Here is a 13158-nt window from a genome sequence, read left to right as displayed (position 1 = left end):
CAATTTTGTATAGTTGATTATTAACCCCGAAAAATCATTTGAGTGAAAGAGATAAGATTTCTCTTTTAAGCGAGGATTAATGAGTGGACAAACGGTTTGTCCCTCCATCTCCCCCAATAGTGACGTGATAGGAGGCTAAGAGGAGCATCCCCCCATATCTTACCGTGCAAAAACAAAATATAAAAATAAAAAATAAATAAAATAAAATAAAATAAAAAGAAAAAACTCTTTTGAGTAACAAGAATTATGTCATAAAAATTATTATTATTAGTGCTTGTGATACTCCGTATTAGATCTCAAACTTTGCTGAAGTATAAATCCTGAAGCTTAACTGCTTTATTGCTTCATTAGACCTTCGATATCAATTAATGCCCCTTTCTACAACTATATTAAATGAACTAAACACTTACAAAGGCATATACAATAGTTCAGAACTTATATTTCCCACATCCCACAGTAGTCATATTTACAAGAGATGGCGCTTGACATTTTTCCACAATACCTACCCACTACCTTCCACAGAAATCTTGGATGCCACAAAGCAAAGTGAGATTCACATTAGGGTTGTTCTGAAGGAATAACTTCAATTTCCAGGTACAGCTTGCTTAGATTACATCCATGCCTGCACGGATTGAATTAAGCTTAATACATATAATAAGATACCAGTTTGATTTACAAAAAGAACCCCTAATGTTGAAATGCTACCTCTAGATCATAACTACCTTCCACAGAAATCTTGGATGCCACAAAGCAAAGTGAGATTCACATTAGGGTTGTTCTGAAGGAATAACTTCAATTTCCAGGTACAGCTTGCTTAGATTACATCCATGCCTGCACGGATTGAATTAAGCTTAATACATATAATAAGATACCAGTTTGATTTACAAAAAGAACCCCTAATGTTGAAATGCTACCTCTAGATCATAACAACTGAAGCACGCAGTGCATCCCATAGATTTCAAGGTCATGAACAGATATCATGTAGTGCTTACAAAGTCTTGCTTCAGTTCACCTTCTCCGGCTACCTCATATCAGCTAGACGACTCTAAATTTCCCTATCAAACATGCCCTGCCTGCTGCATCAGACTATGCTGTTTCTTCCGACTTTCCAGGTATGCTGCAAGCTGTGCACATTTTTTCCTTGTTTCCTCCAACTCCTTCTCTAGTTTGTTGACCTATATAACCAGTGATACAAAATGCATGTTACAATATCCAAAATTAACAACACAGTGGACGGGGAAATATAAAAGGTTGTTATGTTAACATACCGTCTGTTTTAGCTCATGCTCTTTCTGCCCATGTTCTTCACACCTGCACAGAATATCAAATTTTTTATTTCCTATAACTGTGCCTTTCCTATTCATACCATCCATAGAACATTCTACATCATCAAAGATAGGATTATGCAGTTGAAGAAGAGTAATTTAAATTCAGTGGAGGGCCTGTCAGTAACCAAAGTCCCACTTTGGCAAGGTCTGGAAGGCTAATGGACTTATAATTAGACGTGTTATGAATGACATCAAACTTTTCCTCCTATTCTCTTTCAGATAAAGTACTATAGATTCATTAAACAATAATCTGGCACCACAACGGTCAGCCGGTCACACTAAATCAAAACCAATGTCACTTTAGTCCAGTTCTACCCACAAGTAAGCTGCGAGTAAACAAAGTACCTGTACGTCTATTTGGCTTAATGTTAAAATTAGCAAGTCCATATTTGAATTTTTATTTTTAAATAAAAATAAATAACAAACTCTTTTTTGTCTTCATAACTTTTTAGTTTTTCAATACAATATATTCCACACTACTTTTTTTTTTGCTAGACCATGGCTTAATTAATCAAATCAAATCAATCAAACAATTGATAGTAAAGAGAGAAGACAAAATATGACTTCAACCATAACAGCTAATTTTACAACTGACAATTGAGTTAGTATTTATAACTGACAAAATTACACGACTTCTATTATCACATAAACATTATACTTCGTATTTATTTCATATCAAACAATTAAGTTTATATACATATCTGAACAGTTATTTACTTTTCAGCAAACTTCAAACACCAATACATGAAGTTTTCTTTTAAGTGATTCATTTGCACATGAAAACACACAATTAAGATTAGATTGCCTAGCATTCCAATTGCATAAAAGATACATTTCTATTCTGGGCAGAAACGGTGATAAATGATTGAGTTATGCAGCAGATTATCATAATGAAACTCTTCATGATGTCTGAAAAAGGTAGGTATAAACAAACAATAGAGAGGCCAAATGAACCAACCTACCTTGCAAATAATTGAATATTCTCTTCACAAATTTGTTCAATAGATAAAGAGGCTATAGAATTATCCACTGCTTCATCCTACAAATATCATAACCTCTTTAGATGACAGAAAGAAACAATTACGATTTAATAGCAAAATTCTAGATTCGACAAACACAAATACATCCATATACACCATCTGCTTACTATTCAAAAAAATATATATACACCATCTGCTCAGAAAATTTAGGTTCTGAGCAGTCAATCAGACATGATTTGATTCCTCTAACAAGAAGTTTTGACTTCAAAATTCAAATAGTTTTAAAGAATGAAATTGATCAAAATGCAAACCCGTTTACCAGGTGCACTTAAATGAATCAGATATGGGCAATAGTTATCAAAAACAGCAGCTGAGCTTACCTCTTATATACCTTGCGAAGAAAAGCTATGCAAAGGGAACTCTGACATAAATGCTTATTTCCACACATAAAGGATGTAATGCATCGATAGGAATTAAGCAGAATAACCAATATATATACTCGGAGAGCAGAGAAAATTATATCCAGCCCAAGCAGTTTCTAAGAATCAAACCTAACAGCAAAATCACGGTAGGTACTATCCTTCCAGTATAATATCCAATCCCTTCTAAATATTGTTTACAATTTCTTAACATTATCAATTTGTTATTTGTCGTGAAGAGATCACGCATCCAGGTACATTTAAGGCTTCCTAGTGCATGTCAGCAATCAGATATGTCTATTCATGCAATCCAAGCATAGCTAACTATTACAATTCAAAATAATAAATTATTACTATCTCCGTCACTGAAAGTTCTTTACACTGTTCTTTTTAGTTCGTTACAGAAAACACTTTACACTTTTGTTTTATTCTATAAATGGCAAACCTCATTTACTACCTTATCTTCTTATCCTCACAATATTTACACATTATGACTCTCTCCTCTCCCTGATCTTTCAGCAATAAAAGCCCTTCATGCAAACTACCAGCTCACTTGACAAGTTTTGCTTTATTACATATCTGTCCCAATGATCATACTAACATCTAGCCTCACCCAACTTGAACAAATTCACCACAAAGTCAAAAACATCTCTGAGGTTCACGCAATATTGCTAATTGCGACATGGAAAAGGTAAAATTACAGCATCTAAGAGATGCCACTCACTCCCACCAGCAAAATCAAAAGATGAGAAATCTTCTCTAGCTAAAAAGCAACAACAATTAAATGGCTCTTGGATGATGATTCGGCCCTAAGCTAACAACCACACTCATGCCGTATCTAGATTAGACCTCAAAATCTCCCAACACCCATCAACAAAAAACTTGATCACATGAGGACATCATCGTAAAGGTAATATATCTAATATTTATCTTTTGCTGACAACAGACATTAAAGAATCCTTAGACTAAAGTCTGTACTTTGCAGCACTTCCAGAAAATGGGGAATATGAGAATAGATCATAAGGGGTCTCTAGGAGGCAGCCTTTGAACTATACACATTGCATACTTGTTGCATATGAATGTCGACTGTTGCTGTTTGAAGGTGTAAGAAGGATATGGTTGAAACCGCTACTATTGTAATTTCAAATCAATGAAATATTTGGTCCATACACACATACATATACAACACAAGGGTTAGAAAGAAAGCCAAATTGGGAAAGAACAAGAAAGAGTCACAAACTGAACCAAGCCTAAGCTCAACATTCTCAAGCTCACTGACACCAAGACCCCTGAAATAATGAAATCACACATATATAGAAATTGCAAATATTAAGGCCAAGCTTTTTTATTCCAAGGTGCATTTCAGATCTATCAAGATCAACCTTCAGTTTGCTCATCCACACCCAAAGACGGGAACAAATATAAGTAAAGTCAAGAGTACTTACAGCAGAGAGCTCAACAACAGACTGCTCAGTAGATGAATTTTCTTGGTAACTTCTTCTAGATCCAGGGGAAGGACCAACAAAGGGTCGACTTGAAGTGAATCCTTCTTGAAATCCAGTTCCAGTTGTTGGAAGTTTATTTGTTTGGTCATCAGAATGAGATAATTTTTTTATTTTAGCAGGAGGCTGATCACGCCGCTGGAATCCAACAAAATGACAATGGCTTTTCCTGTGCCATGCATGAGATTAAAGTAAGTGTCATCCTAATCACTACTGCATTAGAAACTATAGAATTGAACAAAAACTTATAACCCTCTTTATCTGCAAGACTTTAAATCCACACTAATGATAAGCAAATTAATGAATATTCAGATTTCAGGCACACGTAGCCATTATATAGTGTATATGACCAATATATACAGATATCTTAATAAGCAGACAAATTGTCAGCGTGGAACAAACCAGTAATCAAAAACCATTTGCTTCATCCTAGTTTCCAGCCGAATAAACAATGATGATCTCTCGAAATCCTGCTTGTCATGTGCTGGTTCTATGAAATTCGCTTCAAGAACACCTAAATAAAAGCACTGAATTAAGAAATGTGTGCCTAAACAACCTAAACAAAGAGAGGAATCATAGGCAAATAACATTTCCAAAATAAAACAAAAAACATAATTCAACATACCAACAACACCATTCCCCACAGAACTTCCATCACGAGAGACCTTCCAGAAAGGCTGCAACCAAAAGTAATTCAAGTAAGCAAGTCGCAATGAATTTGTATGCACATGTAAATGATAGATACACGGATAAAATTGCAGAACAAGCAGAAAGAGAAGGATAAAAAGGCAACCAGCTGAAATTTGAATTAAAAAGGATATTTTATTTTTTTGGAAAGAAAAAAAACATATTTGAGAATCATAAATACATCTACAAGTTAATACATAAGAAGAGTTCAATGACCTAAAAAGAATATAATAGCAGCTCCAATATTTTAATGTCAGAAAGTGAATTAAGGTGAACAAACGCATGGAAATCATATGTAAATGTCAAAAAAAAAAATGGACGGAATTTACTGAGGTCTTCAAAAGGATTACATAGCTTGCTTAAATAAATGCAGCAGGAAATAAATGAATACCAAGAACGTACAGAGATAAGAGCTTTATGTGAATCCAATTATTATGAGCTACTTCAGTAATTCCACCATTCCGAAATACTCAAATAAGCTTCATTTAAGGTTATACAGAATATACACAAATACTAAGGAATCCTTAGTTATTGCATTGATACCCTAAATCCTTGATACGATGTGTTTTTGTAAGGTTACTAAGTGAACAAATAACTTTAGATAAAAAAGCATATTTTACTGAATGACAAAACAAGGTACTAAAGCAAGCAAATCAACAATTCAGCAGACAGAATTAAGTCACTATAAGCTGAATCCACCATGTGCAACAAGGACTGTAAAAAAGCATATATCATAACTTCATAAGCATCCAAGAGACGAAGTAAGAACAATCCAGCATACCCTTATGAGGCGATTTTTATGGTACACATTGAACCCAGAAACATTAAGATCTGGAGCTTCTTTTATAAATCCAATGGTGGTTTTAACTAAAACCTAGTAGACAGGAAAATAGCACAATAGTTAGTACAGGAAAATATATAGTATAAATTTAGAATGTAGAAGAAAACACACTCCCCAATCCTCATTCAAGCAACAATCTCTTGATTAACAACACCATTCAGTTCAATTTTTATGAACAGTGTTAATATATGCTGACAAATAAAATGCAGAATAATTGAAGTGGTACAGCCAAAATGCTATTACACGGAGATTAGCCTTTAAATGTGATCGATAATATAATAATGTAATTAAATAAAAAGAGGGAGGCAGTTGAAGGAGCATCAGTCATTCACTAGGCCAACAAATCTAAGTGAGTAGAGCAGAAAATTAGAGGTGGTAATTTTTCTCAAAAGCTTACATGTAATGGGTCTACCCACAAATATATCTAAAATTACGAGTATTATTATCATTATTGTTATTGTTAATGGCCATTGGCCCACTAGTACTAAATACATTAGCAAAAACACATTAATATATCAATTGTAAGTAAATGGACATATCAATGCACATTTCCACCATGTCTCCCTTCCTACAATAGATTACCTCGACTAAATTGAGCATGCGTAAGAAGATGAAATTTCTGCATTTTAATATATAAGATTTTTTTTTTTTACCTCATTAGACGTTGCAGCAAGCTGTGGCTTATAGGTCACCACTTGTTTATATTGGAGCTCATCTGCAATATTGAATTGCTCTACAGGTTTACCCCTCAGCACAATCTTGAAGTTCTTGAACTTCCTTATGTACAAAACGGAAGAATAGGCCTGCAAAAAAATTTCATATTTGAGTTACATTAGACCAGCATGCACTTGGTAGCAAATAGTAAACAAAAATGAATTAGAGTAAACAGCAAGTGTAAGTGAAAAGAGAGGCACCCGCAACGAATAGCGGAGGCGATATGAGATGTGTGATTGCAATTCAAGTGTTCGTTTGTTTACTTTCAGCCCACTCACTCGACTAGCTTCATCCCTTAGCTTTATGTCCTGTACGATAATGAACAGGTATAAGCCGCACATAAATAAAAAATAAATCAAAAGATTCATTAGATCCATAAAAAAAACACAGACAAATTGTTACTCTAAATCTTAATCAAAATAAATCTAATTAAACATGTATGAAAGGGTGACTGACAATCAGTAGAACCAAATATAAAAGACAAAGAAGATTAAAAAAAAATGGTTGTAAGTGAAGCAGAATTAAAACAACAAAATAGCGCTATATTAACTATTAAGAGCAAATAAGCCAGGAAACTAGCTTCATACAAACTGACACGCTCACACAAAAGCAAGTTTCTCATAATGAGAAACCGGCCGGCACATCAGGCACCTTTTTTAAGTTTGTGCTTCCATACCAAGCATTTTAAGAGGCTTTAATACCTGTGCTCAACAAAATTTCAGATAGTTACACTTTTTTACATTTACAGATAATAGAGAGGGTTATGAACTTATGACCTTATGATGAATTTTCATTAAACTGACTGCCTAGCAAGAATAATCTATTCAATGATATTGCACAAAAATCACAAAAGACTCCTCTCTACCAAGCTCTCCTTTCATAACAAAGAACATAACATCACACTACTTATATCAATCCTCATTAATAAGTAATCTCTTCCTTGTAATATGACAGTCAACAGTACCCCAAGGCCTCCTGAAGAATCTTCAACAGGACATCTTCATTCAGTCATTTATATTTATCTTCTTTAAAAAAAATAAAAATAAAAAAAGAGGGGGGGGTGGGGGGGCAGGGGTGGAAGGGTTTGTAACTCCCTGAAATGTACCTCATTATCATCGTCAAAATTCAATTCATAAATGCCTTCATCATTCAGCCAAAGATTGTATACTATAACTTTTGATCCATGAGGTCCAATATCCTCAAACTGCAAAGCACAAAATGAGTATTGGAAAATTTTAGGCTAATAATATCCAGCAACAAGAGTATGAACGTTTCAGTTTTCAGTTCAGTAAAAAAAAATGATTATTAAGCAAGAAATACGATACATCAGCATCCATTAGTCAAAACTAACCTGCATCATAAGTTCCTCCTTTGTAGCAAAGGGAGACCACTCAAGGATAGTTTTCAAGTTTGTTGTCCAATCATTATGTGAGCTGTAGATTATTGGCTCTGCCCAATGGTTAGAAATGTCAAAATCAACCTGCAGATTATAGTCATAATACAAGGTAAATTACAAAATTCCAGGATAAGAAAACTAGAAGAGGAAATCATAATGCCCAATGGAATATGTTTAATTGTTTTAGAAAACAAAGAAGTACCATTGGGACAATGACATCATCTTGTCCAGTCAACCGTAAGAAAGTGTAAGACAGTAGACCAACACTTTGTGTAGCACGCCTGAAAGTATTACACGCCAAGAAAAGGAAAACAAATAATCTTCTGTGAACAAGCTAAAGAATATGCTACAGGTAAATATTCAACATGAACTTATCATCACTATAAAAATGCACAAAAAGGCTAGCAGGACATGTTTTTAGTTCATCAACAATCCTTTAAAATATATATTTGAAGTCTTGAGTAACAAGAAATAGACATTTTTGGTCTGCATTTACAATTGAAGGGAGAAATGAAGAGAGTGATATGCAGAGCAACTAGGCATTTAAGGGTTTAAAAAGCTTGGGAATTAGAGGGAAGAGAAGATGGCCTTGCTAAGCCTAAATTTACACAGCCATTTCTAGATAAGTTGAGTGAAGCTTTCAAGTAGAAAATGAGATGTATATACGATTTCATCCTTGTTTTCTCTAGGCTAGCGTACATGATGAGAAAAACACTACTTTGAATTTTTAAAAGCTCAGTTAAATCTATAAAAGCATTATTGTTGTGTTTTGAACTATTGAAGTCTAATTATCCTTGATTAGATATCCATATATAATTATTTAGGCTTGAAAAGGTCAGTTCCTCTCCCCTCTTTGTTCACCCTTCAAACCTTGTGTCCCATAAATTCAACCTCTCTATGTGCAATATCTTCCTTCACTTATATTATAAAAATAATAATAATTATAAAAAAAAAAAAAAAAAAAAAAAAAAAAAAAAAAAAAAGAGGAGACAATACATAGAAATGAGTAGAAAACAAGAAAATTAGGGAGCAAAAGCAGGACATAAATTTATTACACCAAAAGCTACAAATGAACAAAAGGGAAAATTACCCTGAACGTGTCGAACGACTTAAGACAATTACATCAGCACCCAGACGCATCGTACTTGTCTTAAATCCATTTCCATCTGAAAGCAACCCATGGATCATTTAACAACAGGAAGAAGTACAAGACATTGGAAAAATAAGGAAGTGCAATCAGCGCATAGGGGACAAAATCAAGGGTGTGGACTCTGTGGAGTTGTAATAATAGTAACTTGCAGACATTGCTGCAAGCACAATATTAATAAAGTTTTTCACAAAATATTGTACATCCAAACTAGAAACAAATTCCATGAAATTTTGTATAGGTATTGGCTGAACTAAGTGCGGGGAATGGAAAATATACCACTGCGTAAAAGTAAAACTGCCAATCAAAAAAAATTACAAATTATAAAAAAGAACATGTGCATGAAGCTTCATATGTTTAGTGCAAGTGCCTGGAAGTAGGATAAACGCAGCCAACAACCTTAACCCAAAGGGGGAAATTATTAACGGGCCAAGGTATACCATCGCACCCAACCCCCAAAACCCTAAGTAAATTAACCATTGGAATAATCAATCATTCTTATTCTTCTGGCTCATTGGTTGAGCTTGAACAACTAGATTTAAGTGCGGAGTGCCCAATGAGGTATGTTGGTTCAGCTATTTAAGTTGCTGTTCACTTTCTATACTCTTCCACCCCCACCCCCCACCCCCCCACACACACAGGGAGGAGGGAGTAAAGGGATTACTCCCTCTTGCGGTCAAACCACATTAGAAAGCTATCTAGTTTTCTGTATCTTTAAAGAGAACACCTGATCACCAATAAAGACAGCTATTTTTACAAACAAAGGCGAGAATTATTACACACTAGGAATTCTTAAAAGTTTTTTTTGACGAAAGGAATTCTTTAAGTTCAAGAGTTATAAAAGTTAACTTTCAAGACTTTCAAGCTCTAACCAAATAACATGTTTGGATAATCACTTGTACGTTCTACAAGTAGATAATAGAAATGAAAACTCTATCCTGTAAAAGGAAAAGACTATGCCGACTTTAGAGCAAATGTTCATGAACTTAAAACCTAAAAAAAATTACAGATTCATATAAATAAGAACTTACATTGCCCGATTGTAGTATTTGATTTCTTTGACGAGTAACCCAAGCTCATACATTTTCTTATTCCATCTGGATCCATTCCACCACCATCATCTGTACACAACTCAGACATCTTAGCATATACAGTGGAATTTATGATAATATTAGTCTGAACAGTGAACATGTGAAGTTCATATATTCCAATAGTATAAGACAGTTTGATAACAATGTAATACCTTGGAAAAGTAACGCAGGAGAGTTGTCCTTCACATTAAGAACTTTATCAACTTTCACATATGTAGCACCATTTTGTATCTACAACCATAAGCAAGAAAATAAAACAAATAAGCAAATAAGCTGAAGCCATTGAACTAGAAAAAAAAAATAAACAAATAAACAAACAAACAAACCTCACAACTTATCGAGAAATGCATTAAAGATTTTTGAATATATATATCACAGTCAAGACTTACCAAACTATGGACTAGAAAATGACATTAAATTACTAAATACATGTAGGCAAGTCCTATACCTTTTCAACAAGGGTCTAGTGACTCTAGTCAAAACACAAATAGTCAAATAGTATAAGAGTACCAGGGTCTGAGCTACAAAGACAGTGACATGCCTAAGTGACGGTTCCTGCTACCATACTGTCACCAACAAACACAAATGAGACTTGTGTACTGCCTATATACTTCATTGTTTTTGATTAATTAACTCAATCAATTAAACCAATATAATAGTGACTAGCCAAGGTGACTGCTTTTGATACCCTCTTACTTAACATTTAAGTATATCTATATTTGTTGCTACATTGTCAAATTTGGGTGCAGACACCACCATGTTATCGAAATGATAACTCTTAGTTCAGGGACCAAATCAATTTGTTCTAACAAACGTCACAGAAGCATACTTTCATAGACAATTAGAGCATGGAGTACCACACATCCAAAAGCAAACCATGACAACAAACCAATAAATATCTATAATTCTCCAAAATCAGACCCGTTGCTTTATAAACCAAAAGGAACAAGACAGAAAGATGTGAATATTCACCTCGTCAACAGCATTGTCCAGGAGCTCAGCAATAGCTGTAACACACATAAAAAATGATGTAAAACAACTATCTATAAAATCGGAAGTCGAATGTAAAGATAAGTCATAACTCACAAGTAGCTACACAAAGTTACAAACTACAGAGTACAAAGGAAGAGTTGCACCAAAAATAATAAATAAAACTAACTCTGATTACTCATATATATATACATATAAAAGTTTCAACCCAGCCTAGCACCACTCAGAAGTATTAGTTTGCTATCCAATGGTATAAATTGTTCAGACTTTTAGTAAATTGAGTTTTTCCAAATATTGACTTTTCAAAGTTAAATGTTGATTTATCAATGGCTAGACTAGAGCAAGAAGAATAAGCCTTCTGGCTTCCGCCTTCTGATCCTCCTTCGTCCTTCCATGTGTTAAAGGGCTAGAAGAGTTTCCCGCTCTTGGCCAAATACATGATAATATGAAGTGCACTATAGCTTCTATTAAATGCGGTACAAACTTGCCAAACAAATGAATAACACATCTTACACCAAAATGCCCAGAATGATCCATTTCCTATATCCCAAGTCTTGGTAATGCTAATATAACATCAGTAAATCAAGTACTATCGGAATCATGGCAGTTACAAACACTGAGTAACCAAGTAATATGATACTCTGCCAACAAGAGTATTATGAAAATAAATAAGCAAACCAAGTGTAATCAACTGATAACAAAAAAAAATATATAAAAAATAAAAAAAAACCCACCACCAAAAGCCCATTTATGAGAAGTAGCATTGGAGTGAAGAAACTTTGGATGAACACGTGCATGCTCCAATTCACCTGCAAAACCAGATACAGCAAAATTAACAACACTTTTTTAAAAAAAAATAAACAAAATTAATTAAAAAAAAAAAATTTGAAAAAAGGTAGGTTACCCTGAGCAGGAACAAATGAAGAGGGGCCGATTTCGTAGGCACCGGCTTTCCAGAAACTTCGACAATCAAGTTTCTGCCTGGTGAAGTCGGGATCTGCTGAGTTAAGTTTCGTAGAAGCTTCCAAAACCTTGGAATTTGGTTGCTTGCCATTACTACTTGTTGGTTGAGGTGGGACGCTTTCTTCGTCGTCGCTAGGAATTTCAACGACAATGAGATCATCGTTTGCAGGTAAAGGTGGCATTGCGATGCAATTTACAATTAGGGTTTTTGTCAGATTTCTAGGGCTTCTATTTCTTCCTCAATTCAAGCGGGAATATAGAAGCGAAGCGCGAGAGCTTTGTTTAATCAATTGATTACCGCTCTGTGCCAAGTTGCCAACTGCTTTTACGACTAATTACATCAATTCCCGTCTTTAGGCAGTTTGGCTTTTGCTAACTTTTACCGGCCTAGTACAAACCTTTTTTTTTTTTTTTTATTATTTGGGAAATTTTCTTAGATACCAGTTTATAATTTGAACGGAGTATTTATATATAATTAAAGACATTAGGATTGCCTCAAAAAAAAATATTTAAGACATTAGGACGAATTTTAGCGTTGGCAAATATGTCAGTTAAATTAGGACATTTATTTTGAAACAGATGAAGTAATTACCTAGCTACTTCAATCGACTGTGTAACTTTACATTCTCCATATAGTGTTGGTCAAAGCAATTGAGATATTGGCGTGGAAAACATGTTATTGTATTATTTGCTTGCTTTTGGCTCTTAGATTTTAAAAGATATAAAATGCAAAATGTTTATGTGTACAGCAACAATGCTTTTTACAATGGTTATGTTCAGGGGCGAAGCCAGGATTTTAAAGCTTTAGGGGCCGACTAACACTTTAATAAAAATAAAATAAAATAAAATAAAATAAATATGAACATGGTTGGATACTCTAACTGTAGGGAAAAAAAATTCATTCAATCTTTTTTTAAACCATGCATTCTACTAAAATATATTCGAAGTATTTGTTAGATTATTTTGTATGAGATATCCTACATATCACAATTATCAAAATAATAACATACATATCAATCTTGATGGTATACAAACACTTCCTCTATTCTTCTTGCATATATGCCTAGATTTATTAAGACAAGCTTCATAATATATTTCGT

The 13158-nt window shown here is 34.1% G+C and overlaps 1 protein-coding gene across 1 annotated transcript; it reads right to left on the bottom strand.

Moving 5' to 3' along the window:
• Positions 1-178: 178 nt before the first annotated feature.
• On the bottom strand, positions 179-12479 carry LOC110682562 (protein MICRORCHIDIA 2-like). The gene is made up of 20 exons (XM_021858918.1): positions 12000-12479; positions 11830-11904; positions 11078-11112; positions 10258-10336; positions 10046-10135; positions 8958-9033; positions 8070-8148; positions 7823-7951; positions 7577-7675; positions 6672-6779; positions 6411-6560; positions 5698-5790; positions 4855-4906; positions 4632-4743; positions 4173-4398; positions 2291-2367; positions 1269-1311; positions 915-1175; positions 706-831; positions 179-622 (listed from the first exon to the last, which is right to left on the bottom strand). Exons 1-18 carry the CDS (start codon positions 12238-12240, stop codon positions 1059-1061), a joined length of 1881 nt encoding a protein of 626 aa, XP_021714610.1. The 5' UTR covers positions 12241-12479; the 3' UTR covers positions 179-622; positions 706-831; positions 915-1058.
• Positions 12480-13158: the final 679 nt, after the last annotated feature.

This window comes from Chenopodium quinoa, unplaced genomic scaffold (genome assembly GCF_001683475.1).
Source record: "Chenopodium quinoa cultivar QQ74 unplaced genomic scaffold, ASM168347v1, whole genome shotgun sequence".
Classification (NCBI taxonomy): Eukaryota; Viridiplantae; Streptophyta; class Magnoliopsida; order Caryophyllales; family Amaranthaceae; genus Chenopodium; species Chenopodium quinoa.
The sequence above is the reverse complement of the archived record's forward strand: the minus strand, read 5'-3'. Positions and strand labels throughout refer to the sequence as shown.

Bases quoted from the DNA above. Each gene is read 5' to 3' on its own strand.
- LOC110682562 (XM_021858918.1), bottom strand. From the start codon at position 12,240: ATGCCACCTTTACCTGCAAACGATGATCTCATTGTCGTTGAAATTCCT. The intron at 4,907-5,697 runs GTATGCTGGATT...TTTTGGTTGCAG, and splicing joins ATAAAAATCGCCTCATAAGG to CCTTTCTGGAAGGTCTCTCG. The intron at 1,176-1,268 runs GTATGTTAACAT...CTGGTTATATAG, and splicing joins AGCATGAGCTAAAACAGACG to GTCAACAAACTAGAGAAGGA.